We start from the raw sequence: 26,026 nt of genomic DNA, 5'->3' as shown, positions 1-26,026 counted from the left end.
TTTAAGATTCAGCTTAATGGTTTCCTCAAACAGGTCTTTGCCAGCTCCTCGCTCTCCCCTCAAGTCCCCTCTCCCTTGAAGCTCCCACAGCAGCTCCCATCTCTCTGTTCATTCACCCACTCGTCCCCCCTCTAGAGTGAGCTCCACAAGGACAGCAACACTGGCTTGTTCATTCTTGTAGCACAAAATAAGAATTCAATAGATACTTGTTACATGAATAAAAGAACGAATATATAAATTCATGAAGTGCCAAACTAGCTTTTCTCCTTCCCAAATCACCCTTCATGGATTCCCTATCTTCTTTGGTTGGTGCCAAAAGTAAAGATGATACTACTCCAGGCTCTATTCCAAGTATGTTATATATATTAACTCATTTAGTCCTACAACTGTACTATTATTATCCTCATTTTCAACTGGTGACACAAGCATAAAGAGGTTAACTGAGTAAGTGGCAGAACCAGGGTTGCTTCCAGTCTATGCTTTAAACTACTATACATATTGCTTCTTGATAGCCCATTTAAGGAAAACAAGTCAACATTAATACCAGTATGAACAAAACACAATTTTGAAAAACAAAACCCTGAGGAAACAAAAATTAGCCATCCTGGGAATCATCTCTTGTTTTTGGCCTAGTCATATCTGACTCCTTTAACCAAGGCAGATAACTCTGCAGGTGGCAGGGTGTCAGGATCTGCCAGGCAGGGCCCCCAGTTCAGCTCCCCAGATCTCAAGGCCCCTCAGCAGATGGCCCTTGCCTTTGAGTCTCCCCCTGCCCCAGAAGGCCCACCTCACCTTGTCCCCGATGCCTTCGGCCTCCTCAGCCAGGAGGTACACATTGCTGCCATCGGCCAGCAGCAGAGCAGTGTCGGTGGTGGAGGAAGAGCGGGGACGGCACTGGTGCTGGTGCAGGATGGCGGCCAGGCTGCTGTCCTGGGGGGCCTTCCGCAGCAGGTGAGGGCTGCCACGCTGGGGCTCCAGGGAGCTACTCTTGGTGCGCCGGCTGCTGCTCCCGCTGCTGCCACCCCCACTGCTGCTGTGCAGGCTGGCGCCCCGCTTGATGGAGGGCCGGGACCGGATCTGCTGCAGCACACGGTTGAAGGCAGTGGGCCGGGCAGGCAGATCGTGCAGGGACATGGCGTAGGAGACGCGGTGCATCTCCGGAGAGCGCTCCTTCTCATCTGGGGAGTCATGGTCGGACATACCCTGCTGCTGCTGCTGCTGCTGCTGCTGGGAATCCTGAGACGTCTGGTGCTCCCTTTCCCGAGACCGACGGCGGCTGTGGAACAGGTGCTTCAGACCGTGGCCAAACATGGAGCCCTCTGACAGCTGCTGGATTTTCTGAAGGGGGAGAGATGAAGAACCCTGGTGAGTGGAAAGCTCTTGATTGCCTAGTCAGTGTGGGGTGAAGGTGAAGGGTCTGTCCTTGGTGGACTGGCAAAGCTAATGCAGCCATCTGAACCTGGAAGATCTCTATAGATGGCATGTCATGCATAAAAGGTCACTTTGCAAAAAGGTGGCAACCCAGACCCATCCTTTCATTCCCAAAGAGATGTACCCCCACGGTTTTCCACAGGACATTCCCAATCAAAATGTAGATTCAGAGTTTCTAGGAATGATGCTCTCAGGGCTTCAGTCTGAGGCTTAATGGCATACATAGGTACCACTTGGCTCATGGGGTTGTGTCCCTCTAGATTGATACCCCCACCCCCAGTCCTTCCCTCCTTCCAAGTTAGACATCCCTTCAAGCTGTACCAGCTCTTTCAGGCCACCAAGCGTTGATTTCCAAAGATGCCCAATTCCAACATTCCCCCAGGAAAATCAGGGTCATACAATCAGGTTATACTGTTGTAGCAGACACTGCTAACTGCCTACCCAATATCTATTTCTCTTTCTTTCTTACCAACCAAACTGCAAGGACTTAACTCACCTTGCTAAAAATTCCTGCCTCATCAGACTCCCTTGCAGCTAGGAGTAGCCACATGACAGTTTGGGCCAACAAAAAGCAAGGTGAGTTTCTGGGAACACTTTTGCTTTCCTGATAAAGGCACTGGTCCTTTCCACATCTTCCCATCTGGAATGGGAATGTAGTGCCTGGAGATGCAGTGGCCATTCTGCAACCACAAGGTGACATGGTTGATGATGAGGGCCTGCACACAGATGGGGGAGCCCAAGGGACAGTCCTGGAAACTTGAAAGTCTATGGAGCCACCAAACCAGCTGTGAACATCTATCCTGGGATTCTTCTTGCATGAAATAAACCCATCTTTGTCTACACAACTCTAGTATGATTTTCTGTTATTTGCAGCCAATCTCATTCCTGATACGGTTGGCAATGAAATAAACTTTACTTCTATGAGCAAACCTCGTGACATAGTCAGTAACGTGACCAATTCTTTAGCATACACATCGGAACAAGCTATCCAAATGAGTGTCTTTCTCCTCAGACCCACAGAGGCCCTGCAACCCGGTGCTGCCCTGGCCACAGCCTTTCCTCTCAGCCCTGTCGCTGAGATTCTCCAGCTGCTCCTCCGGCAAGACTGCTCCCAGAGGGGCAGCTGGATGGCCTGCCAGGGCGAGCAACTGTGGGATAATTCCAGACAGCTGCTTCTGTCAGGGGACGGCTTATCTGGCCAGGCTGAGCCCTCTATGAGAGCTTTGGAGCCATTGGGAGGAGGGGTGAGACTTGGAGGACCAGGAGACACCTCACATTCTGCAGCTCCTTAGAGGAAAACTCAGGACCCAGCCATGTGGGACTCAATGAGCCATAGCAGGATTTCCTGTGATGAACAACCTACAATCTTACCAGGCAGCCTCAATCTTTTAAAAAATGTTCCAAAAAATTACACAGACTGGATTTTCTTTTTTTTTTCCCTAGAAACAACCTTACAGAGCAGAAAATCTAGACTATATAGAAACCAAGAAAAAGCATCCTGACATCCTCTGAATGAGCTGACCCCATTCTTAGGTTACTTTACAACTCAGCCTTGAGTTTGTGCAGATGGCTGCACTTACAGCTGGATACAAATAACTACACTATTACGTATTTGTGTAAAATTTTAGGATTTTCATTTTTCACCTCATTTGAGCATCCCCAGAATCTTCAAAGTAGGTGAGGCCCTTACATCACCCATTTTACAGACCAGATAAATTACATCATCACAACTCATCACGAACTAACGGTTTTTCATTTTAAAGAAGCTTTGTATCCCGCATTATCCCATCTGGTTTTCCTAAATAGTAACAAAACCAACAACTGGAACATCTCCTTTCAGAGATGAGGAAATTAAGGCTACCACAATTCCCTCTCAAGAACTGAATTCTGGGGCGGCCCTCGAGATGCTAAGTTCTACAATGCCAGGTTTTCCCACAGGAGTTACCATCCCCTGGGGGCCAGCTTGAGGCAGGATCACAAGGCTCACCTGAGTCTGTGCTGGGACGAACCAAGATGTCAACTCTGCCATGGACTTGGAACGGGCCAGATCCTGCAGTCTCCAGAACAGGGGCACGCCAGGACACCTCCCTCTTCCCCAGGCCCAAGCTGACGTGAGACCTCCCTCCAGGTACTGTGATGGGGCCAGCTGCCTCTGCCAAATTGTCACATTCCATAATACAGATTGTCTTTCTAGCATTCTATTCCAGGTCCCTTCCTCTTCTCCCCCCATTCCGAAACTGGCTTCTCCAACACTGAGGATCCACTCAGGCAGAAAGAGTTTCCCTTCTAAAGACTTCAGCAGAGGTCCTAGAGTTCTGAGGCATTTCCTTTCCCCTATCCCTGGGAGGCCGGTGGAGGTGCCAGAGAGAGCTATGGCAGCCACCAGTGTCTGCTATATTGCCTTGGAGCCTAAAATCTTTGGTCAATTTGCTTTAAAAATTTATACAACAGCATTTTGCAAAGTGCATTCCGATTTATACTGTCATTATAATCTGACACTAGCCTAATCTCAGGAGCTAGAAATATGAGACATCATAGCATCAGTCTATTTTGCAGATGAAGAAGCGGAAGCACAGCATAGCTAAGTGGCTCATCCAAGCCACACAGAGAAACCAACTTCTAATTGAATTTACCTTCATGGGCCCATACACCGATTTCTTTTTTTTTTTTTTTTTGAGACAGAATCTCGCTCTGTTGCCCAGGCTGGAGTGCAATGGTGTGAGCTTGGCTCACTGCAACCTCCACCTCCCAGGTTCAAGCACTTCTCCTGCCTCAGCCTCCCAAGGAGCTGGGACTACAGGTGTGTACTACCACACTTGGCTAATTTCTGTGTTTTTAGTAGAGATGGGGTTTCACCATGTTGGCCAGGCTGGTCTCAAACTCCTGACCTCAGGTGATCCGCCCACCTCAGCCTCCCAAAGTGCTGAGATAACAGGCATGAGCCACCATGCCCGGCCCCATACCCTGATTTCAAGACTAAAGTAGATAGGGTATTTGCATGCGTCCCAGAACAGTATCAAAGGCAGGAGCAAAACAAAAATGCCTGGGTCAAGGGTTGTTAGGTCCCCTGAACTGCAGTTGTGATCTGCCCATCCCATGTTATAGGACAAGACCCTCAACTATAAAGTCTTTACTTCCCACCTCCCTGAGCTGTCCTGTAGGTGAAGGAAACCTAAGGAAAGTGACCAGGAGACCCCAGGACCTTTGCCCCAGCAGACCAAGGAGTCTATCAAAGTCTGTGGCAGGCAGGAGGGAAAGAACAAAAAAGAAGTCAAAGAACAATGTGCGGAGAGAGGAGATTGCTCCAAATGAAGGGGTTTTTCCTTACTGATAAGGTGCGAGGAGGGAACAGCAAAGTGACGCATGGGCTGGGCTGCTTCTGTATGTGGGTGTCAGGGAGGAGATGGTTAAGGAGTTTTGACATAACACAGTAAGTGTTAAAAAAAAAAAAAAAAAAAAAAAAAAAACTCAGCACATACACATAACCAGCTACAAGTTTCAGAAGTGAGGAAAACCATGGTGACTAGCTTAAGGGAACTTAGCCGCCAACGCAGCAGAAAGCACCACCTGCTCTGACTAACAGGTTCCAGCTCCTAAAATGTCACTTGCTTTTCCACATTGACTTTTGCTTTTCCCTGGCTGCCAGAAACCATTCTGGTGGCCAAATGAAGCCATGTAGTAGAGAGCCGAGAGGTGGGACACAAACAGGGCTTTCATGATCCATAAGACCAAAGCAAGAAGTGCCGTCCCCAGAATTGGCCAGAAGGTAGTCAGAAAGGAGAGCCTCCCAGGGTGAGTTGCCCTGGGGAAGGAAGTGAGGGGAGTTGGCTGTCCCTCTCCTGGAACTATCTGAAAGGGCAGGAAGGACCCCATCTCCTTGGGTGACATTGTCCTTTCAGGAAGAAAGGGAAGACTAGATGGCTTCTGAAAGATCCTTCCTGAGAAGGCTGTGGTTTCTGGACAGTTGGGCTTCATTCGTCTTTCTCCCTGGGTGTGGGTCCCCCAAAGGGGAAGTTTGCTCCAAAATCTGCAAACACAGCTGCATAAATCCAAAACTAAAATGCCTCGGGGTACAGTGTCACTGGCACCATCTGGCTAAAAATGACCAAAAGTGGTTTCTAATTTTTACAGGTCCCCGTGTTCTCCACAAATCCCAGGAAAGCTTAAAGTCACACTAATCTATAGCTAATTATCCCACCTGGCAGCTGACTGCATAGCCCTTCCTCCTACCTGGGTTTGAAACTCCTTCTGCCCTACCAACAGTTTGGCTGTGAGGGTTCAGTGGGGTGACTGGGTCACCCTGAGCCTTTGCCAGCCTAGGTCGCCAACGTTCCTCTATTTATAGGGTCTCTATGGAAACAGGGCCAGCATTAGAGAACTAATCACTGTAAAAACCCACAGAGTTCTACTCTCAGGATCCAAAGTGGATTGAAGAAGTCTCCAATTGCCCTTAAGAAGTTCTGGGTGGGGAGCCTGGGCGGGAGCAGGAGAGGAACCATTACCCCAGGTTTGGCGCTGATGACCACAGTGGTGTACAGTAGGCAGCTGCAACTGCTCAGGCCCACTTGGAGTTTCTATTGGAAACCCAGTGATGAAAGCTTTTTGGAATCATTTATTTCTTTCTCAGCCTCACAGCTGACATTAAAAAAAAAAAAAAAATCTCAACTCATGGGCACACAGGCAAATAATTCCCCCATTCTCAATTTTATTTTGATTCCTTTCTCCTTTATTGCTTAGAGAATTCTGCCTGGAGCCAAAGCAAGTGGGAAAAGGTCACCTCATCCACCATGTCTTTAGGCAGAACTGATTCTGCACACACCAACATAGAGGACTTTTATTAAAGTTCCCAGCATAGTGTGCCCTCTCTGCCTCTTTGCATCCTCCCCATCCTTTACCACCTCGCCACTCCATAAAGCCCTCTCTGATCACACCAGTCTGCAGCGATTTCACCCTGCTCTGAACACATAAGCGCTCATTATCTGCACCACTCATTTTGCAATTAATCGTGTACTGCCTTGTGACATCGCTTCCAGTGCTCTCTCCAACTGTTATCCAACTTCTCACCTGCTGATGGACAGAATCTTTGAGGGCAGTATGAGTGACTGGACAGCAGGAGCTACAGCGCCTACATCTGTGTCCCTAACATTACCTGGCAGAGGCCTCAACACAAACATGGAAGACTGCTATGTAAATTATTTGTTCATTTATTTTCTGAGCAGCCACTATCCAAGTCTCTACAAATCCATCTTACAAAGGTGATTTTAATCCTTAGATGGCTATCTTTTCCAAAGACATAACCTTTTACAAATATTTCAAATGCTCCAACAGCCTTTTCTTGTGTCTAACTCAGATTTCTCCTGCTGCAGTTTAACTCTCTTCTCACTCTATTGTCTTAGTAACCGCCAAGACTGAGTTGGCTTGGGAGGAGATGAACACAGGCCAAAGAGCCAGAATGTGTGTGATGTCTTCAAGAATGGCTTAGGGAGGGCTCGGGTGGGGGGGCTCATGTCCTTATAGCCAGCTTTGTTTTCCCTGGTGGACATCACTCAGTTAACCTGGCTGGAATAAGGAAGCCTTTAGTCATTTGGTTTGAAAATAATTGTTCTTTTTTTTTTTTTTTCTTTTTTTGAGACAGAGTCTTGCTCTGTCGCCTAGGCTGGAGTGCAATGGCGTGATCTCAATTCACTGCAACCTCTGCCTGCTGGGTTCAAGCAGATCTCCTGCCTTAGCCTCCCGAGCAGCTGGGACTATAGGGGCACACCATCATGCCTGGCTAATTTTTTGTATTTTTAGTAGAGACAGGTTTTCACCATGCTGGCTAGGCTGGTCTCGAACTGCTGACCTTGTGATCTCCCTGCCTCAGCCTCCCAAAGTGCTGGGATTACAGGCGTGAGCCATTGCACCCAGCTAAATAACTGTTTTTCTAGCACAGTCACAAAACATACCTGTTATCCCCAACAGCTTTGTTCTAACTTCTTACATGAAGACAGACTTAAGTGTTTGGCTGACAAAGGCGGACCCTGTCCAGTTATGGCCTCATTCCAAAAATGTACCATGCTAGTAGTCTACGGGGATTTCAGAGGCAGATGCCATTTCTTAAGGGAGAGATGGAAACAGAAATGAGTTTTGAGTTGGCCTTTAAGACCACCACTGAGAAGCTGCCTGAGCCCTTTTCGCCAGCTCCTGATAACCCCATACTCTTTTAAAACTTCAACCCAAAATTTAGGTGCTATCAGACGTTTCAACTCCTTGTTGAAGGAAATTCTTTTATTTTTATTTTTTTGAGACAGAGTCTTGCTCTGTCACCCAGGCTGGAGTGCAGTGGCCGGATCTCAGCTCACTGCAGGCTCTGTCTTCCGGGTTTATGCCATTCTCCCGCCTCAGCCTCCCGAGTAGCTGGGACTACAGGCGCCCGCCACCTTGCCCGGCTAGTTTTTTGTATTTTTTAGTAGAGACGGGGTTTCACCGGGTTAGCCAGGATGGTCTCAATCTCCTGACCTCGTGATCCACCCGTCTCGGCCTCCCAAAGTGCTGGGATTACAGGCTTGAGCCACCGCGCCCGGCCTGAAGGAAATTCTTAATGGGATTGGCAGTGAAGACACAATTAGATACACAAAAAGAAGCACATTCTGTAAATACTGAGCCTGCCAGACAGTTCCCACTAGAACAACTAGGGCAGCTGGGAATTAATCTAGAACTCAATATGTGGCAGGAGAACAGGGAGCTTCGTTTGCCACATGCTTTCCCATCGGTCACCAGTTCCCCCAGAGCCCACATACAGGGCTGCTCTGAATATTACTGAAGGTTGGAGGGGGTGAGGATGGGGCAATCCTGGGCCTTCCAACCCTCTGCCTGCCTCATATAAGGTGCAAGCGGGACAAAACAGATAACTTCAGCATTTGCACTACCCTCCATTGTTCCTGACCATTCTAGTCAAACAGGGCAAAGACCCTACAAAAGCACTTGCTGCCTCACTCCCCCCATTTGGAAAGCCCCTCTTCTCTTGTTTGGTAATAAACGTTCCACCCCTTCTTTAAAATCCTGCTCTAGGCTGTGCGCAGTGGCTCACGCTTATAATCCCAGCACTTTGGGAGGCCAAAGAGAGTGGATCACCTGAGGTCAGGAGTTTCAGACCAGCCTGGCAAACATGATGAAACCCCATCTCTACTCAAAATACAAAATTAGCTGGGTATGGTGGTGCATGCCTGTAGTCCCAGCTACTTGGGAGGCTGAGACAGGAGAATCGCTTGAACCCGGGAGGCAGAGGCTGCAGTGAGCCGAGATTGTGCCACTGCACTCCAGCCTGAGCGAGACAGAATGAGACTCCATCTCAAAAAAAAAAAAAAAAAAAAAATCTTGCTCTAAACCCACCTCTTGCAGTACAACTTTCCTGATAAATCCCCATAAGTTTCTGATTGCACTGCGTGATGCATTAAGCACCCTTAAACTTATGTGTATTTCCACTATGGTTTTCTTGCAAGTATGTCATCCTATTTGACCTAGAAGCTCACCTGGAGGTGAGGCCAAATAACCAATTTCCCAATTCTTTGTTTTTAGGCATACCTCAATTCTACCTCCTCTGATGAAACTTACCCCAGGCGTCTGGCTCCCACCTGAGATTGCAGGAATCTTCAAGCCTTAACATATCTACTGGGGCCTCAAGATGCAGCAGGCCCTCAGAGAGCCATCCCAACCATAAGCTCCTGGAGAGCCCCAGGAAATGCACACATCTTCATCCCACCCCCCGTTCTTATGAAGTAGTTTGTCTTCTCCTTCATTTAAAAAATGAAGAAACTCTCCACTCCCACTGCTTCGCTTGACTAACCTTTAAAAAAAAAAAAAAGGAGAAACTGAGACCTATAAATTTTATCAAAACCCTGAGCCTTGAAAAAATATATATGTAAGAAATAAACAAATAGAAAACAAGCACGGGCTTCTCGGGAATGTCAATTTTTTTTTTCTTAGGTAGACGAGGTGTCTGTTTTGCTTCTGTTATTTAAACTGCACACGTTTTCAGGCACTTTTATAAGCATATTTCACAATTTAATTCAGCAGCACCTTTCCTGCTGAAGGTGGTCAGTATCTGCTGACTGCATGAACCCTTCTCTAGTGGGCTCTCCGCAGGAGCGCTGAAGGAACACAGGCCACTCACAGTGGGAGGAAGCTGCCTGGGACCACCAGGAAAGGCGGAGAGCCAGCAGGGAGAACCACACAGGACTCAGCTGTGACTTTCTCTCAGATATCTGGCTTCAAATTATTTTTCCTGCTCTTCACTAAGTAGGCAGGAAGACCAGTGTATGGTGTGACTAGAACATGAGCTGGAACCCAAATGAGTCTTGAGTCAAAAGTGCTTCAAACCAGGAGGGGAATGATGGAATTTGGAGCTCCCCCTTTTTCTTCAGGGAAAGATATTAATATTGCTCAGAAATCTCCGGGGAAATTACTTAAAGGGGCTTTTGTGAGAGGAAAGAGAACCTTAGGGGAAATCCAGGGGGAAAGCCCGGGTCAGCATCCCCAGACACCTCCTTTCAGGAAAGGGTCAATTCTTCCCACTGCACAAGGGGTGAGAGAGGTGCGGAGGTCGGTAATTTCCTCCCATGCCTTCAGGCTTCCATCACGTATCAGGATAGAACCAGCTCACCCTTAAGCTTGGCCACTCATCCTGGGCCTCAGAAGTATCTACCACACATTCACACTTTTTTTGTTTTTGTTTTTGTTTTGAGATAGGGTCTTGCTCTGTAGCCTAGGCTGGAGCACAGTGGCATGATCATGGCTCACTGCACCCTCAGCCTCAACCTCCTGGGCTTAGGCGATCCTCCCACCTCAGCCTCCCAAGTAGCTGGGACTACAGGTGTGTGCCACTGCACTTGGCTAATTTTTGTATTTTTAGTAGAGACAGGATTTTACCATGTTGGCCAGGATGGTCTCAAACTCCTGGCCTCAAGTGATCCACCAACCTTGGCCTACCCAAGTGCTGGGATTACTGGCATGAGCCACCCACCGCTCCTGGCCTGTATGCTGTATTTTTAACAGGAATGTGTGTTCCCTGTCTGCAGTATTTCCCTAAGCTTCCCATCTCCTCCCATATGCAATGGAACTGGGTTTTCTTGCTGTAGAATTCTGGTGTACTTTTGGTCAGCCAGTACTCTCTGTGGCTTAGCAACCCCAGTATCTCCTCCCAACAAGCAGGGAATCTGTTAGCGGCAAAAGACTGGACGATAAGGACAAATGAATCGAAACAGGAACTCGAGTGGTTCAACAGGAATTCAAGCTGCAAGTGGCTGAAGAATGGGACTGAACTGTTGCGTTCCTGTTGCGGGAGGGTCTACTGAGATTTTCCCCGAAGGTCCCACAGGTGTGTGGAACAGCTGAGAAGGCCCTCAATGTATCTGCATGAGCCTCCTGTGAGGCAATGTCCATTTTTAGGTTATTTTTCAATTACAGTTTTAAAATTGCTGCTTAACTACTACTTTTCACTGGCCCTTCCCACCCTATAATCACAGATCCCAGGGCACTGTAGCAGAAATTCACAGTGCACAGTAAGATGGTCCACAGTGCTAAAGGACCAGAGGGAGACCACAGGAGCCCCTGAAACCACGGACTGTCACTAAACACCATTCAGATCTCTTTGGCAAAGATAAAAATTCTCTCCTCTTCCCCTACCTCCCCAACCTCTATGGAGGTGCTTTATACAGAGTCTCTTATTTTTTTGTTTGCCCCTTTCCCAAGATGATTTCTTCCAATGCACTTAATTCATCACAGTGCCTGGAGCTGTCATGACAAAATAGAAGTGGGACTAAGGTACCAAAAGTTATCATCTCCAAAGTTTAAAATGAAAACAAAAGGAAACCAGACTGCTTATCTGCCTTGACTGAACACAGGTATGAGGTAGGGAGCATTAAAAATTAAACACCCTTCTGTGGTACCACCAACAAATCTAAAACCAGTCAACTTCTACCCAGTTCCAGAGTAATAATGGAATTTTTCTATCATTGGAAAACTGTAACAGTATTGGAAAACAACTTTTCCAGAAAGTTTGGAGGGGCTGGGCAGGGTGGGCTCACACCTGTAATCCCAGCTTTTTGGGAGGCTGAGGCGGGAGGATTGCTTGAGCCCAGGAGTTCGAGACCAGCCTAGGCAATATAGCAAGACCATGTCTCTATAAAAAATTTAAAATTAACCAGGCATGGTGGCATGCACCTGTAGTCTCAGCTACTTGGGAGGCTGAGGTTGGGGAATCACTTGAGCCTGGGAGTTTGAGACTGCAGTGAGTCGTGGTCATGCCACTGCACTCTAGCCTGAGTGACAGAGCAAGATCCTGTCTCTAAATAAATAAATAAATAAGTTTGGACACACTCCGATATTCTTAGTCCCTTTCCCCAGAAAAAAGGCTTAGAAAAGTTGGGTGATTTGCCTGAGACCACACAGCAAATCAAACTGTGAAAGTCCCCAAGTCACATCTGGTTGGAAGTCCCTTGCACACGGTAGTAAACATGTTGTGATGAAGCAGACAGAGATAAACAGGAAAAGCCCTGCTGTTTCCCGGAGCTCCCACAAGCAGGCTGCCGCTGGGTTTTCTGCTCCTTACTGGGTCCACATTGCTGGGTTCAGTGGTATGTTTTATCGTGGGCGGGGGCGGGGGGAGGGGGAAACCTCCATTTCTTGCACCTGATTCCAATTCTGGTTGAGGGCAGTTCGGCAGTTAATACCAAATGTAAAGTTGTTACTACATCTGCCCCTGACCAGAATGAGGGCATTGCCAAAAAAAAAAAAAAGAAAGATGATATAGGAGAGTGGAAATGAACAAGCTTAAGGCATCCCTTAAGGAGTCCCATCTTCCTCACGAAGGCAAGTGGGGGAATAAATGGCGAAAGCACTTTCCACTGCTGTCCTGAGCTGGAGAGTGGGGAATTTCCAAGGCTGCCTCTCACAGACTCAGCTGAGTGTCTCATCTGGTCAAAGAATCAGGGTTTGCTGGACCGGTTCAGAATGAGGCTGAAGTCAGCAGCAGAAGGCTAGCCTCCTCCCCATAACAGCATTCAAGGGACCCCTTACCCCTCACCATCTCACTTAAAACAGGAACTACACCTCCTGACCACATGGGATGGACTCGGGGGTGACAGCGGAGATAAACACTAAGGACTCCCTGGGTCTGGCAAAAGCTCAAGCTTCCTGTGCAGAGAGAGCCTATCCCACAGAGATCCTCTAGACATAAGGCTAGCCACGAAGCTCTGAAAAGGACAGCGGCAGAACCAGAGGTCAGATTTGAATAATTACTGCAAAATTTAAAAAATACACATAACAATAACCTAGTCGTCCCCCTTTTCACTCCTCCCCAAGGCACACAGACAGGTAACATATACAGGTAAGAGCACACACACTCACCTGCGCTCTGACTTCCTGACTCTGAGCCGCTCAGGCCAAATGAGGAATGTCATTGGCTTATTCTGGTGAGCTCCTTAGTGGCTGCTGCCATAGGATACAGGCTTTATTAAATGCAACGGAGTCCTTTCCGTTCCCCTAGCCCAGACCCCGCACCTTCTCTGGAGAAAATAACTGAGGCATCAATCTCCAAGGCATCTAAGTTCCTTCCTTGGGCTGGCATCTCGCTCAGCCGGGCGGTGAGCTGGCTTGAGAAGCCTGAGCCTGCAGTCCCTGTGGCAGTTCCGGCAAAGGTGCATTATTTATCTCAGCTGCTGTTTTAATTGATAGAGATATATTCAAGACAGCTCGCCAATTGTCTCGGCAACCTCAGGCCAGAAAATAAACAGCTCCATGTGAACAGTGCTTTCGGCTTCTGGTTCTAGCTGCCATCTCAGCATGTATGCAACTTGAACTGAGGCCCCAAACCAGCCCAAGCACTGCTCCACCACCTGTCAGTTCTCCACCCTGGGGGTTGGTTCAGCAGCAGGCAGAGATCTCCAAGCACTATCTTAACCTCTGGCTCCACCTAACGGCAGGAAATCCACACCCCCTGTTCACAGACTGGCAAACTGAGCTTCATCCTGGAAGGCGCTCAAAGATCCCGATGGGGCGGGCTCACGCCTGTAATCCCAGCACTTTGGGAGACCAAGGCGGGTGGATCACCCGAGGTCAGTTCAAGACCAGCCTGGCCAACGTGGTGAAACCCCGTCTCTACTAAAAATACAAAAATTGGCCGGGCGTGGTGGCGCGTGCCTGTAATCCCAGCTACTCGGGAGGCTGAGACAGGAGAATCCTTGAACTCAGGAGGCAGAGGTTGCAGTAAGCCGAGATCGCGCCACTGTACTCCAGCCTGGGCGACAGAACAAGACGCCGTCTCACGAGAAACAAACAAACAAAAAAGATCCCAATGGGTAGAGACTTACTCAGCAACGAAAACTAATGGTCACCTGCTGTCCACTTTTTGGTTAGCATCTTGGATTTCTCCAGCCCTTTGTCTGCGAATAGCACTTCACACATTATTCAAACAATCTCGGATGGGTGAGTCACTAAAACGTTTGCTGAATAATGGGGAACAAACACAGAGGCCTGAAATGGAGCTGAAAGACAGAGGCACAAATGGTACCTGACGTCCCCCCTGGGGTGCCAGTCAAGCATCCGCTCATCCTCTCTGACCTTTGCCTGACTTCCCCCCTCACTTGTATCCTGTTAAAGCACTTCTGCGTGGAGTGGCGAGAGCTAAGTCGCGGGTTGGGCTTGCCGGGGGATGGTCTGCTCACCTTTAAATCAGGAGGCTTGCTTCGGGGACCTGGGTTGGGCGCCGCGGCAGCGCCAGCGTCTGAAGTTGGCCCGCCAGCAGAGTTAGCACCCGTGGTCTCCCCAGGCCGGAGGTCCGCGCCCGGCAGGTGGGAAGCGGCATCTTCCAGCCCAGCTCCATCCTCCTCGCCCTGTTGTTGCTGCAGTTCGTCCGATCTGCACCTCTTCATGTTGTATGTGGGTCGGCAAGGGGAATCTGTCCTTCCAGCGCGCCGTCTTGGGGAAGACCGCACCCCCTCTTATACTCAGAAATGAGGCCTGGGGTCTAAATTATTAACAAGGAGGGGAGATGGCAGACCACAATTTCTCGAATTAAAAAAAAAAAAATTCTTAAAGGCGGGTGAGGGAGGGGCGAGAAGGGGGAGCCTTGGTTATAGCTTGGAATAGTTCATTTCGACCTGGGGAGCGAAGACAGGTCACAGTTGAGGCTGGGCAGCAAGAGTCCTCGGGCAGTCATTGCAGAAGGGAGAAGAGAGACAACCCCCGGCCCCCAAACTTTCTGCTTCAGGGCACGGGGAGGACGGAGAGGAGCTGGGTGGCACAGCTCATCCCTCTCGGCCGGCCGGGCTGCGGGGCGAGGCGGGGCGCGGGGCAGCCGGCCGGGCAGGTCCTAGTCGGCCGCCCCCAGCGCCGGCTGCTGCTCCCGGCCCTGCAACCGGCCCCTGCCCCGCATGGGCCGGCCGCGGAGGCCGCAGCGCGCCCGGCCCCCTCCTCGGCCCGCGCGCCCCGCTCCCCGCCCGACGCGCTGACTGCTGCAAAGCCGCGGCCGCGGCCCGAGCCCGCGGCGAGCGCGCAACCTACCCCGCCCGGCTGCCTCCGCCCGGGAGCGGGAAGGCGAGGCTAGGAGGGAGTGACAGCGGCAACCGGCCAATGGGAAGCCCGCGGGGCTGAGGGGGCGTCGCGCGGCCACGTTTTTAGGGTTGGTTGCACCGTGCGATCCCCCAGGAGAGGGCTGCAGGGCGATGCTGCTGCGTTTTTGCATTGCAGAGAGCGGGCTGTCGCGCTGGGGCCAGGGCAGCGAGCGTGGGAGTCGCAGTTTCGGCGCCAGCTTGAGAGACCCTGCCGAGGAGGGCTCGCCCGGGATTTCCGCTACTCATTCGCTTTATTTGGCGAGAAGGGGCACAAGAGGGATGTTTATTATCAGTGCTTTTTGGGGCTCTACTTTTGCACCTTCTATCCATAAGGGAGACACCTATCCCCTCTAGGATACTTGGTCTGAGTTAAACCTATGCCTACATTCAGAGCTGCAAATGCTAAGGGGAGGGAGTGTTCTCTCCACATCGCCCCGTCCCCCGCTTTAAGTGCAATTTCTTAATGAGACTTTACTTGGCATAATATATGCTCAGAAATTGGGAAGAATTTCATATAAAAACACAATAACGTATGTGAGAGTTCTATACAAACTGCGAAGCAGCTTTTAAATAAGAAAGGGTATTAATGGCAGGAGGTTGCTACATATAGAAGTGTAGAAAAGGAATGCTGTCTCTCTTTGCATAAATCTCAGCCAAACTGCTTAGTAATCTGGAAGCAGAAGAGAGCAAACGTTGGGGTTACCAAGATATGGAGAGTAGTAATAATAACAACCCCATCTGAGTGTCTATTGTATGCCTCCTGTGGACACAATGGATTTTACTCATCCAGCAACTAGTGGTTCTCAAATTGTGGTTCTTGGACTAGCAGCTTCAGCATCACCCGGGAACTTGATAGAAATGCAAATTCTTGGCCACCAGCCAGACCTACAGAATCAGAAGTAGTGAGCCAAGAAATCTGTGTTTTGACAAGCCCTCCAGGTAATTCTGACACACGCTACCCTTTGAGAACCACTGGCCTAGACAGTGAAGGGACCACATGGTCTCTAAAGGATTTTACAGTTGCCAATCTCTTTCACACCCATCATGACATTGTAGCTTCACTTCAGTCTCACTAGTCGGAGTTTCTTGACTCTGCTCTTCTTCCCATTCCAACCACTCATTTTAATGTGTATCCTAGAAGAGACTAATTTGTTAAGAATTTACTTCAGCCAAGCAGCTACTTTCTAAACTAGGCAGCTCCACTTATAGAAGATAGGAATTTAGGATGGGCTGGGAATGTAGAACCACCCCCCACATCTACCACCAAGAATCAAGCACAATGTGGAAACACAAAGCTATAAGCCTTTATTTAGCATTTTCAATGGTGAGGGGATGGCAGGATGCCAGTGTAGACCGTGGGCAGAACTAGACAGAACCGGAGGGGGCAGGTTCCCATGGTGCAAGGTTTCAAGCAGAGGAATATACTGCTCCCTGCCTGACTTGGCCCAGGTAAGTGCGGAGGCCCCAAAGACCCTGAGCAAGTCTTGAGGGGTACGCGGTAGCCAGCAAATGGTGAGCATGCATTGACACATGTTCATGACCTAACTTGAAGCCAAAGGAAAGTGAAGGGATTTGGTTTAAGGAAGGGATTTGGTTTCGTTTAAGGAAGCAGAGAGCATTATAATTTTGAATTATGCCTTGTTTCTATACTAGATAAAAGTTGGTCTTAAGTTTGATTTTTATATTATCATATACATGCAGTATGACAGCTACATTTTTTACTTGCGGTCATATTTGCAAGGTATGATTCAGGTCAGCAAAAAAGTCTGTGGTGTGTTTCATAAAATCAGCTAATACTTTACATTCCATTTTGGAGAGGCAGCATAGCATAATGGTTAAGAGCTCAGGCTCTGTGGCCAGACTGGGGACAAATCCTAGCTCTGCTCTTCACTGACCATGTGAGTGGGAACAGGTTATCTAACCTCTTCATGTTCCAGTTTCCGGGTTCTTTGGAAGTAGGGATAATGACAGTACCTACCATACAGGATGTTGGGTAATATATGTAAAGCACTTGGACATTGCCTAGCAAAGAGTGAAGGGCCATAGCTTTGACCACACATGTCATCCAGTTTCAAAAGCATTGCACATTTCACTCCAATGCTTCTATCTTCGGGAGTTCAAATGTGTCCCACTGATTTCTGAGTTTCACTGAGTGTCATATTATGGAATAAATATGCTACTGCCAAAGAAGTTTGGATGAGAAGTCTGTGTAGAGACCTGAGTGACCTATAACCACCAATTTGAAGCCAATGGCAAATTTTCATTAGCCTCCGTAAATTCTTGAGCACCCAAGAAAATTAGAACTTGAAAGCACTTTGGTTGGTTGAAATTTTGTTTATAGCATTGGATTATTCTATCGTTCTATGTTTCTTTGGGAAAATATAGGCACAAATTATGTTTTGATATTAAGATAAGACAAAAGTTTGCAGATACACAATGCGAGTGATTACATTTTCTATGTAGGAGTAGCGTTTCCATTCTGTTTTGGCACACTTAATTATAAGGAAATAATATGATTTAGTGGGAAGAATATTGGTCTTGGTGTCAGAAAATTCATGTAAGCATTCTAGTTCGGTTACTTCTTGTGAGCTTAACCTCTTTCACCCTCGGTTTTCTCATCTATAAACCGGGGCGAATACTATCTATCTTCACTGGTTATTGTGAGGATGAAGGTAGATAATGCATGTGAAAATGCTTGACACATGGTATATGTGCAGTAAACCTAAGTGAAACAAAAATAATTAACTTGGTCAAGCCCCCCCCGTATGCCATATGAGAAAGAATTATCCCACTAAGATGAATGCTTTTTGTGAACAGAAATCCCAGTTAAACTAATGAAAGGGAGCACTCTGGTAGTATCAAATTTGCTAAACCAATAAGTATATAAACAAGAAGTATAAAGGGCAGAATTATGGAATCCTGCTCTCTTGTCAACACCCAGTTCATTTAGTTTGATAAATGGTTGAAGGTTTCATTATAGAGGATAAGGTGCCAAGATCAACAAAGTGTAGAGTAGGGTTTTGTTTTGTTTTCTTTCTTTTTGTAAAAGCAGTTAGGTCTGAAAAATAAAAGGCTTCTCTTTTTGCCAATAGTAAGAAGCTTGCAGATTATCCAAGGCAATTCTATGTCCTATTCCATAGCAATACTTAAAAAAACATTTAAACATCAAATGGATAAGTGGTTGTCAGTGTGCTATTTTAAGGTTTAACATACTGAGTAGAGTGATTCAAAGGTAAAAGTACTTTCTAGAGGGACTAGATATAACAATTTTGGTCACTGAATTTTGATACCAACATCATTGCACATACTCCTTTGTTAATGTAATTCTCTTCCCTTTTTGTTGGAGATGACCACTTCCACTCAATGCACTCCTTAAAAGAAATTGAGTTCTGTTGGATTAGGAGTAGTAAACTATGCAAATAATCCTTAGGAAGATTGTCTGGATTGTTGACGTTGTCACAATCCCACCACCTAAGTACAGACTTTTTATTGGCTATTGTAAAAGGAAGGGAGGACCAGGAAGGCTCTGTATCACTTCTGATTGGAGAAAGCTCTTAGCCTAAACCAAGTTTTATCCTATTTTTTTACTTGAAATGTACTCAGCAGCATTTCCCACATTATTACCTTTTCCCATATTATTCCATATATTATTGGCCATATTCCATATGTTTAAGTAAACTTTTTTTTGTTTCAAGTTTTAATCAAAGCTTTTATATAAGATTACTTGATTCCTGCATCTTCTCCATTGTTTCTTCCTTGTATTTGTCCTTTTCCTTTCCTACTTGGCGAGACTTGGCTTTCTGTTCAAGGATCTTTTTGCGGTCTTTGTCCAGTTTTAGCCTAGTGATAACCGCCTTGCTGGGGTGAATGCCTACGTGGACAGTTGTGCCATTAGCCTTTTCCCGCTGCACCCGTTCAATGTAGATGACATATTTCTTCCTGTAAACCTGCGCTACTTTGCCAATTTGCTGACCTTTATAGTGTCCTCGTACAACCTGAACATCATCCTTTTGGATGGGCATGGATCACACGTTGTACTTGTCTCAGCTCTTTGGAAAGAGGGGAAGACATAATCTTCCTGCGAATGTGGGAAGGTGCATTGAAATGCCTTTTGCGATTCTTGCTTCGGTCGGAAGTCACAAAGGGATTAAACTTCATTTTGGCCGCTGCTGCTTCGGTGATGGCCACAAAAGGCTTAAATAAACATTTTAAATGACTGCTTAATGTTCTGTCAACTGAAGATATCATGGTTTAACATACTATCCACCTTTTTCTTTGATGTAATTTTTTGCCTTTAGAAATAAAGCTGCCATTACTATATTTATGCAGAAATTGTATACATTATTTCATTCAAAACACAGAATCTCTGATACCAAACTGGCAACTTTTTTTTTTTTTTTTTTTTTGAGATGGAGTCTCGCTTTGTTGCCCAGGCTGGAGAGCAGTGGCGTGATCTTGACTCATTGCAACCTCTGCCTCCCGGGTTCAAGCGATTCTCCTGCTTCAGCCTCCCAAGTAGCTGGGATTACAGGCATCTGCCACCACGCCTGACTAATTTTTTGCATTGTTAGTAGAGACAGGGTTTCTCCATGTTGGCCAGGCTGGTCTTGAACACCTGACCTCAGGTGATCTGCCCGCCTCGGCCTCCCAAAGTGCTGGGATTACAGGCGTGAGCCACCATGCCTGGCCCAAACTGGCAATGTTTTAAAGGAGTAAGCAAACCCAAATTACTAACCTTGTGATCATTTCTTTCACAGCATCCCTAAGACTTACACAGGAAATTCCAATGTCTGTTTCATTCCTGGGGTGGGTGAATCTCCCATCTGTAATATGAAACAGCAGGAAGTTCCTGCTTCTTATTTCAGGTAGGATGCATATTCTTTATTCTGGTTGCTTCGCTGTAATGGGAGAAAAAATGATAATCATGGCAATGAACAGAAGAGGACTGTGAAGCGTAAACTTAAACCCTGATTGTACTACTATGTGTGAAAGCCTGGGACTGGTAAAATGGCTGCTTTGTGCCCTTTCCCATCTCTATAGGGAATCCATACAAACCTCTGGACAATCTGTTACTTAAAGCTGAAAATTCTAGACCTTAAAAAGAAAGAGAAAATATCAGCTTTGCTCAGAGAGAATTGATTGTTTACTATTTTACATCTGAAAATAAATATCTATGGGCAGTTCTATCTATAATCCTATGTGGTACTTTTAGATATAATAGTAAGAGCAAGTCTCCACCATTTAAAGAGAACCGCAGGTGTTTGACGTTTTGCTAGGAACCTTGTGAACACTGTCCTGAAACAACCCTACAAGGTAAGTGTTATTCCTACTCTACAAATGAGAAATAGGCTTAGAGAAGTTACAGCACTTAAGGTCCAAGATCTGTGCTGAGCTCCGTCTGACTCTAAAGCAAGCGTGTTCAACCCCCAGCCCACGGACCGCATGCAGCCTAGTATGGCTTTGAATGAGGCCCAACATAAATTTGTAAACTTTCTTTTTTTTTTTTGAGACAGAGTTTTGCTCTTGTTGCCCAGGCTGGTGTGCAGTGGCGCAATCTCGGCTCACTGCAAGCTCCGCCTCCCGGGTTCAAACGATTCTCCTACCTCAGCCTCCCAGGTAGCTGGGATTACAGGACATGCCACCACGCCCGGCTAATTTCATATTTTTAGTAGAGATGGGTTTCTCCATGTTGGTCAGGCTGGTCTCGAACTCCCGACCTCAGGTGATCTGCCTGCCTTGGCCTCCCAAAGTGCTGGGATTACAGGCGTGGGCCACCGCGCCGGGCCTGTAAACTTTCTTAAAACATCATGTTGCCTGGCTTCATGTTTCTTAAAACATCATGTGGCCTGGCTCCAGCCTGGGCAATAAGAGCAAAACTCTGTCTCAAAAACAAAAAACAAAACAAAAAAAACCCATCACGTACTCAGAAGCATTTTCAACATTATTACATGTTTCTCTATTACATTTTTCCTTTTTTTAAAGCTTATCAGCTATCGTTAGTGTATTTTATGTGTGGCCCAAGATAATTCTTCTTCTTCCAGTGTAGCCTAGGGAAGCCAAAAGATTGGACACCCCTACTCTAAGCCTAAAAGCCTAATAGCTCACCTTTTCACAACTATAATCTTGAGTCACTTTATGGTAAGTAATACTCTAATTGATATTAGTCTGCAATTCAATAGCTCTACATTCATTCACATATATTTATGAAACACATATCGTGTACAAAGGATTTATAATACGCTTGTGGGGGATATAGAACAATAATAGACATTGGTCCTGCCTTAAAGTCCAGTTGGGGAGATGAGATACAGATGAAATGTCAATTAACAACACAAGACTGAAATGGTAATGCCTGCCAACACTCCAAGGGGAGCTAATTAAGTACCAAAGTCTGGAGGAGAGATAGATCTCTGTGAGGGATCAAGATGACTCCCCAAAAGAGGTATTTTCACACATTCATCCATATCATGAATGTTAAAAGGATAAAATATTCTTTAGGATGATTCTCATTCTTTTAAGTAAGGAAGAACTAAATATCATCTTGAAAATAGAACATTCAACATTTGGATCTCTTTAATTATATATCTGCATGCTCTAGAGTTGTACGGCATATTAAAATGGAATTATTTTTCTTCTCTTTATTCTCTGAGACTGTAGGGTAGTCTTTCTAAAAGTATGGTTCATGGACTACCAGCAACATAATCACCTTGAAATTTAGTTATATATGCAGCTTCCCAGGCCCCATTCCAACCTGATAGAAACCGAATTTCTAGGGGTGGAGCCTGAAATTCTGCTTTTTAGACATGTATCCTAAGTGATATATGTACATTGAAGTTTGAGAACCACTGATGTAGGGGAAGACTTGGTTGATTACATTTGTTGATTTATTAATTAGTTGAGCACTTACTATATGCATAACACATCTTCCCATTTAGTCCATAAAACAAACTTTGTGGCCAGGCGCAGTGGCTCACGCCTGTAATCCCAGCACTTTGGGAGGCCAAGGCAGGTGGATCACGAGGTCAGGATATCGAGACCATCCTGGCCAACATGGTGAAACCCCATCTCTACTAAAAATACAAAAATTAGTCAGGCATGATGGTATGTACCTGTAATCCCAGCTACTCAGGAGGCTGAGGCAAGAGAATCACTTGAGCCCGGGAGGCAGAGGTTGCAGTGAGCCGAGATGGTGCCACTGCACTCCAGCCTGGCGACAGAGCGAGACTCCGTCTCAAAAACAAAACAAAACAAAAAACTTTGTAGGTTAAGTATCATTTTACAGTAACGAAACTGAGGCTCAAAGAAGATATAAAACTTGCCTTAGGTAACCTGGCTAAAAAGAGATGGCCAGACCACTTCTGCTTCCTTTCAATGTCCATACTTTTTCTGTAATACCTACTGTACTGTTAGCCTAGACTATGTATAGTCTAATTATAGACTAATAATAACAACTATCATTTGAGTTCCTAATAATATGCCATCTAATTTAGATCTAAACCTTTCAATAGCCTCAAATGGTATTCTTGCCATGTAAGATAACTAAGATAGAGACATATTAATATATAATCTCAATATCACCTTCCACCAGTTGGAATAGAGCTTTCTTATTTTAGTGTGACTTTTCCTTACTTTCACTTCTTCCTGACAGTCCCTGAAACCTTTTCAGCTCTTTCAGGACTTCCTTTTGTTGGTGTCCTGGAAGGACCCACTGAAGCGGGAGAATTGCCTGAACCCAGGAGGTGGAGGTTGCAGTGAGCCGAGATCATGCTATTTGCACTCCAGCCTGGGCAACAGAGTGAAACTCCATCTCAATAATAATAATAATAATAATAATAATAAATAATAAACCTGAAACTACCTAAATGTCCCAACCCTTTTGCACTGAGACTGGAATGGTAAACCATGAGCCATTCTACTGAAGTCTAGGCTTCAGTTCTAACAGGCACCACACTTTTTTCCAACATGGGAATGGTGAGTTGCTCTGAATTAAGAGGAAAATGTCAGTTGTTTGGAAAGCCTTCTGCTGATCTTGTGACTTCAATAAGAAAAAGACAACTTAATCAGTGAAGTCTCTCGTGAGAAGGGGAATCACACCATCCATGTGAGATATTATTCTGGACTATGCATCCTTATGTCATAAACCATTTTCAGGCAGCCTCACATTGCTCTGGGGGCATACCCAAGCAGACATAGGGACAAAGGGCTGTCTTCATTAATGAGACCACCCAGGCTTGTCTTATATCTGTCACAGGGTGCTGGCGAAAGAAGGTAGTACTCTCACGCCAGGCTAGAGTGCGGTGGCGTGATCTCGGCTCACTGCAACCTCCAACTCCCTGGTTCAAGGGATTCTCCTGCCTCCGCCTCCTGAGGAGCTGGGATTATAGGCATGCACCACCAAGCCCGGCTAAGTTTTGTATTTTTAGTAGAGATGGGGTTTCACTATGTTGTCCAGGATAGTCTTGATCTCCTGACCTCGTGATCTGCCCACCTCGGCCTCCCAAAGTGTTGGGATTACAGGCGTGAGCCACCGCGCCCAGCCGATAGTACTCTTTTTCAACAGGCAATGACACAGTGCAGTTCTATCAGAGGGCAGTTTAGTATCATAGAGCTACAACCATGTAGATGTTTATACTCTTTCACTCAGTGATACCCTCCTGGGAATTTATCTCCAGGAAATAATTCAAAAGAAGAAAACAAGCTACATGAACAACAACAAAAATGTTTATTGCAGCATTGTTTATAATAATGAAAAACCTGGCCGAGTGCGGTGGCTCACACCTGTAATCCTAACACTTTGGAAGGCCGAGGCAGGCAGATCACCTGAGGTCAGGAATTCAAGACCAGCCTGGCCAACATGGTGAAACCCCGTCTCTATAAAAATACAAAAATTAGCCAGGCATGGTGGTGGGCACCTGTAGTGCCAGCTATTCAGGAGGGTGAGGCACAAGAACTGCTGGAACCCAGGAGGTGGAGGTTGCAGTGAGCTGAGACCTCACCATTTGCACTCCAGCCTGGGTGACATAGTGAGACTCCATCTTAAAAAAAATAATAATGAAAAACCTGGCCGAGTGCGGTGGCTCACACCTGTAATCCTAACACTTTGGAAGGCCGAGGCAGGCAGATCACCTGAGGTCAGGAATTCAAGACCAGCCTGGCCAACATGGTGAAACCCCGTCTCTATAAAAATACAAAAATTAGCCAGGCATGGTGGTGGGCACCTGTAGTGCCAGCTATTCAGGAGGGTGAGGCACAAGAACTGCTGGAACCCAGGAGGTGGAGGTTGCAGTGAGCTGAGACCTCACCATTTGCACTCCAGCCTGGGTGACATAGTGAGACTCCATCTTAAAAAAAATAATAATGAAAAACCTGAAACTACCTAAGTGTCCCAAGAATAGGGAATGGATGAGGAACAAGACACAACAATATAATGGAATGGAACATTGTGCTGCTATTAAAAGGGATAATATGATGAATATATAGAAACATTAAAAACCTTCTTTAAGTAATATAAAATGAAAGCATTAGAATGCAAAATTGTGTAGACCTAGAAGAATTAGGGCTTTGGAGTCCAACAAATCTGTATTATTAGCTTTATGGACTTAGAAAAATCACTTAGCCTTAGTCTGAGTTTCCTCATCTGTAAAATAAGGATAAAACTATGCGGGGTTGTTGTAAGAATTAAATACGGTATGAACTGTATTGATAAATTTTGGGTAAGTTATGGATAAATATGGGAGGGAGTGCTCAGAAATAATCCAAAATTTTATGCTAGAATGTGAGACTGTTAAAATCTTATGTAAAATGGATTTATTTTTATGATGTTTTAAATACTATTTTTTACTCTTTATTCCTGCACATCCTTAAAATTTGTCATATTCCCTCTGCAAGAAATGTGTATATGTAAACTGGAAACTTGCCTAAATGGATCCCTAAGCCCTATTTTGAGAAAGTGCCTAGACTGGTGCTTCTGAAATCAGCTCTAGAAAAAATGGTAGGACCCTGTCAACACAGAGATATGTGATGGTGGCTCAACCAGGTGCCAGGAACTTTCTTCCAAGCACTTGGAGGCTCACATGAAGCTCGATAGGTGGAGGTCCCTCTTTCCTCTGAAATTTGGGAATAGAGAATGTTCTCTTGACCAGAATGCCTTCCACCTTTGCTTCAGAATCCTAACCCTCACTTCCATCAAACCACCTCCCTGGAGAGGTGGCTGGATTTATGAGAAAGGGGGCAGGCAGGGGAATGAAAGGAAATATTTTCTTTCAGATAATATTGATTGAGGGCCAGGCGCGGTGGCTCACGCCTGTAATACCAGCACTTTGGGAGGCTGAGGCGGGCGGATCACGAGGTCAGGAGTTCGAGACCAGTCTGGCCAACATAGTGAAACCCTGTCTCTACTAAAAATACACAAAAAATTAGCCGGGTGTGGTGGTGTGCGCCTGTAATCCTAGCTACTCAGGAGGCTGAGGCAGGAGAATTGCATGAACCTGGGAGGCGGAGGTTGCAGTGAGCCAAGATCGTGCCACTGCACTCCAGCCTGGGTGACAGAATGAGACTCCATCTCAAAAAAAAAAAAAATATATATATATATAAATATATATATGTAGATATATATATAGAGAGAGTATACTCTGTTTCAGGCATTGGGCTTGGCATATGTGGATAGATACAGACTAAGCTGGATGGAATGTTTCAGAAATTGGGCTTCAGAATCTTCTAGAAAACCTCTATCAAGATAATGTTGAGAAGCCTGGGCTGCATAGTGAGATTCTACAAAAAAAAAAAAAAAAAAACTAGCCGGACATGGTGGTCCCAGCTATTCAGGAGGCTTAGGTGGGAGAACCACTTGACCCCCTGTAGTTGAGGCTGCAGTGAGCTGAGATTGTGCCACTTCATCCTCAGCCTGGGCGACAGAGAGAGAGAGACCCCATCTCAAAATAATAATAAATAAATAAATAACATTGACATAGAAAAGAGTACTGGTAGCTGTTAATCTATCCATCTTT

At 46.2% G+C, this 26,026-nt stretch overlaps 1 protein-coding gene and 1 pseudogene across 4 annotated transcripts in view; both read right to left on the bottom strand.

Moving 5' to 3' along the window:
* The window catches only part of TMCC2 (transmembrane and coiled-coil domain family 2), a 44,596-nt gene extending 29,602 nt beyond the window's left edge, over nt 1–14,994 (bottom strand). The window contains exons 1-3 of one of the 3 annotated variants that reach the window (XM_033199321.1): nt 12,817–13,491; nt 9,025–9,256; nt 793–1,338 (exon numbers count right to left, since the gene is read on the bottom strand). In XM_033199321.1, coding sequence (XP_033055212.1) covers nt 793–1,311 — 519 coding nt within the window. In that variant the 5' untranslated portion in view covers nt 1,312–1,338; nt 9,025–9,256; nt 12,817–13,491. Of the gene's footprint in view, nt 1–792; nt 1,339–9,024; nt 9,257–12,816; nt 13,492–14,132 lie in introns of those variants that run through there. The other 2 variants (XM_033199319.1, XM_033199320.1) reach the window with 2 other exon arrangements.
* A 3,705-nt stretch (nt 14,995–18,699) lies between these two features.
* Nucleotides 18,700–19,279, bottom strand: LOC117076164 (annotated as a pseudogene). Its single transcript, XR_004434261.1, has one exon. The product of XR_004434261.1 is annotated as a 60S ribosomal protein L26-like (transcript).
* Between the last annotated feature and the right edge of the window lie 6,747 nt (nt 19,280–26,026).

This window comes from Trachypithecus francoisi, unplaced genomic scaffold (genome assembly GCF_009764315.1).
Source record: "Trachypithecus francoisi isolate TF-2019V2 unplaced genomic scaffold, Tfra_2.0 Lachesis_group5, whole genome shotgun sequence".
NCBI lineage: Eukaryota > Metazoa > Chordata > Mammalia > Primates > Cercopithecidae > Trachypithecus > Trachypithecus francoisi.
The sequence above is the reverse complement of the archived record's forward strand: the minus strand, read 5'-3'. Positions and strand labels throughout refer to the sequence as shown.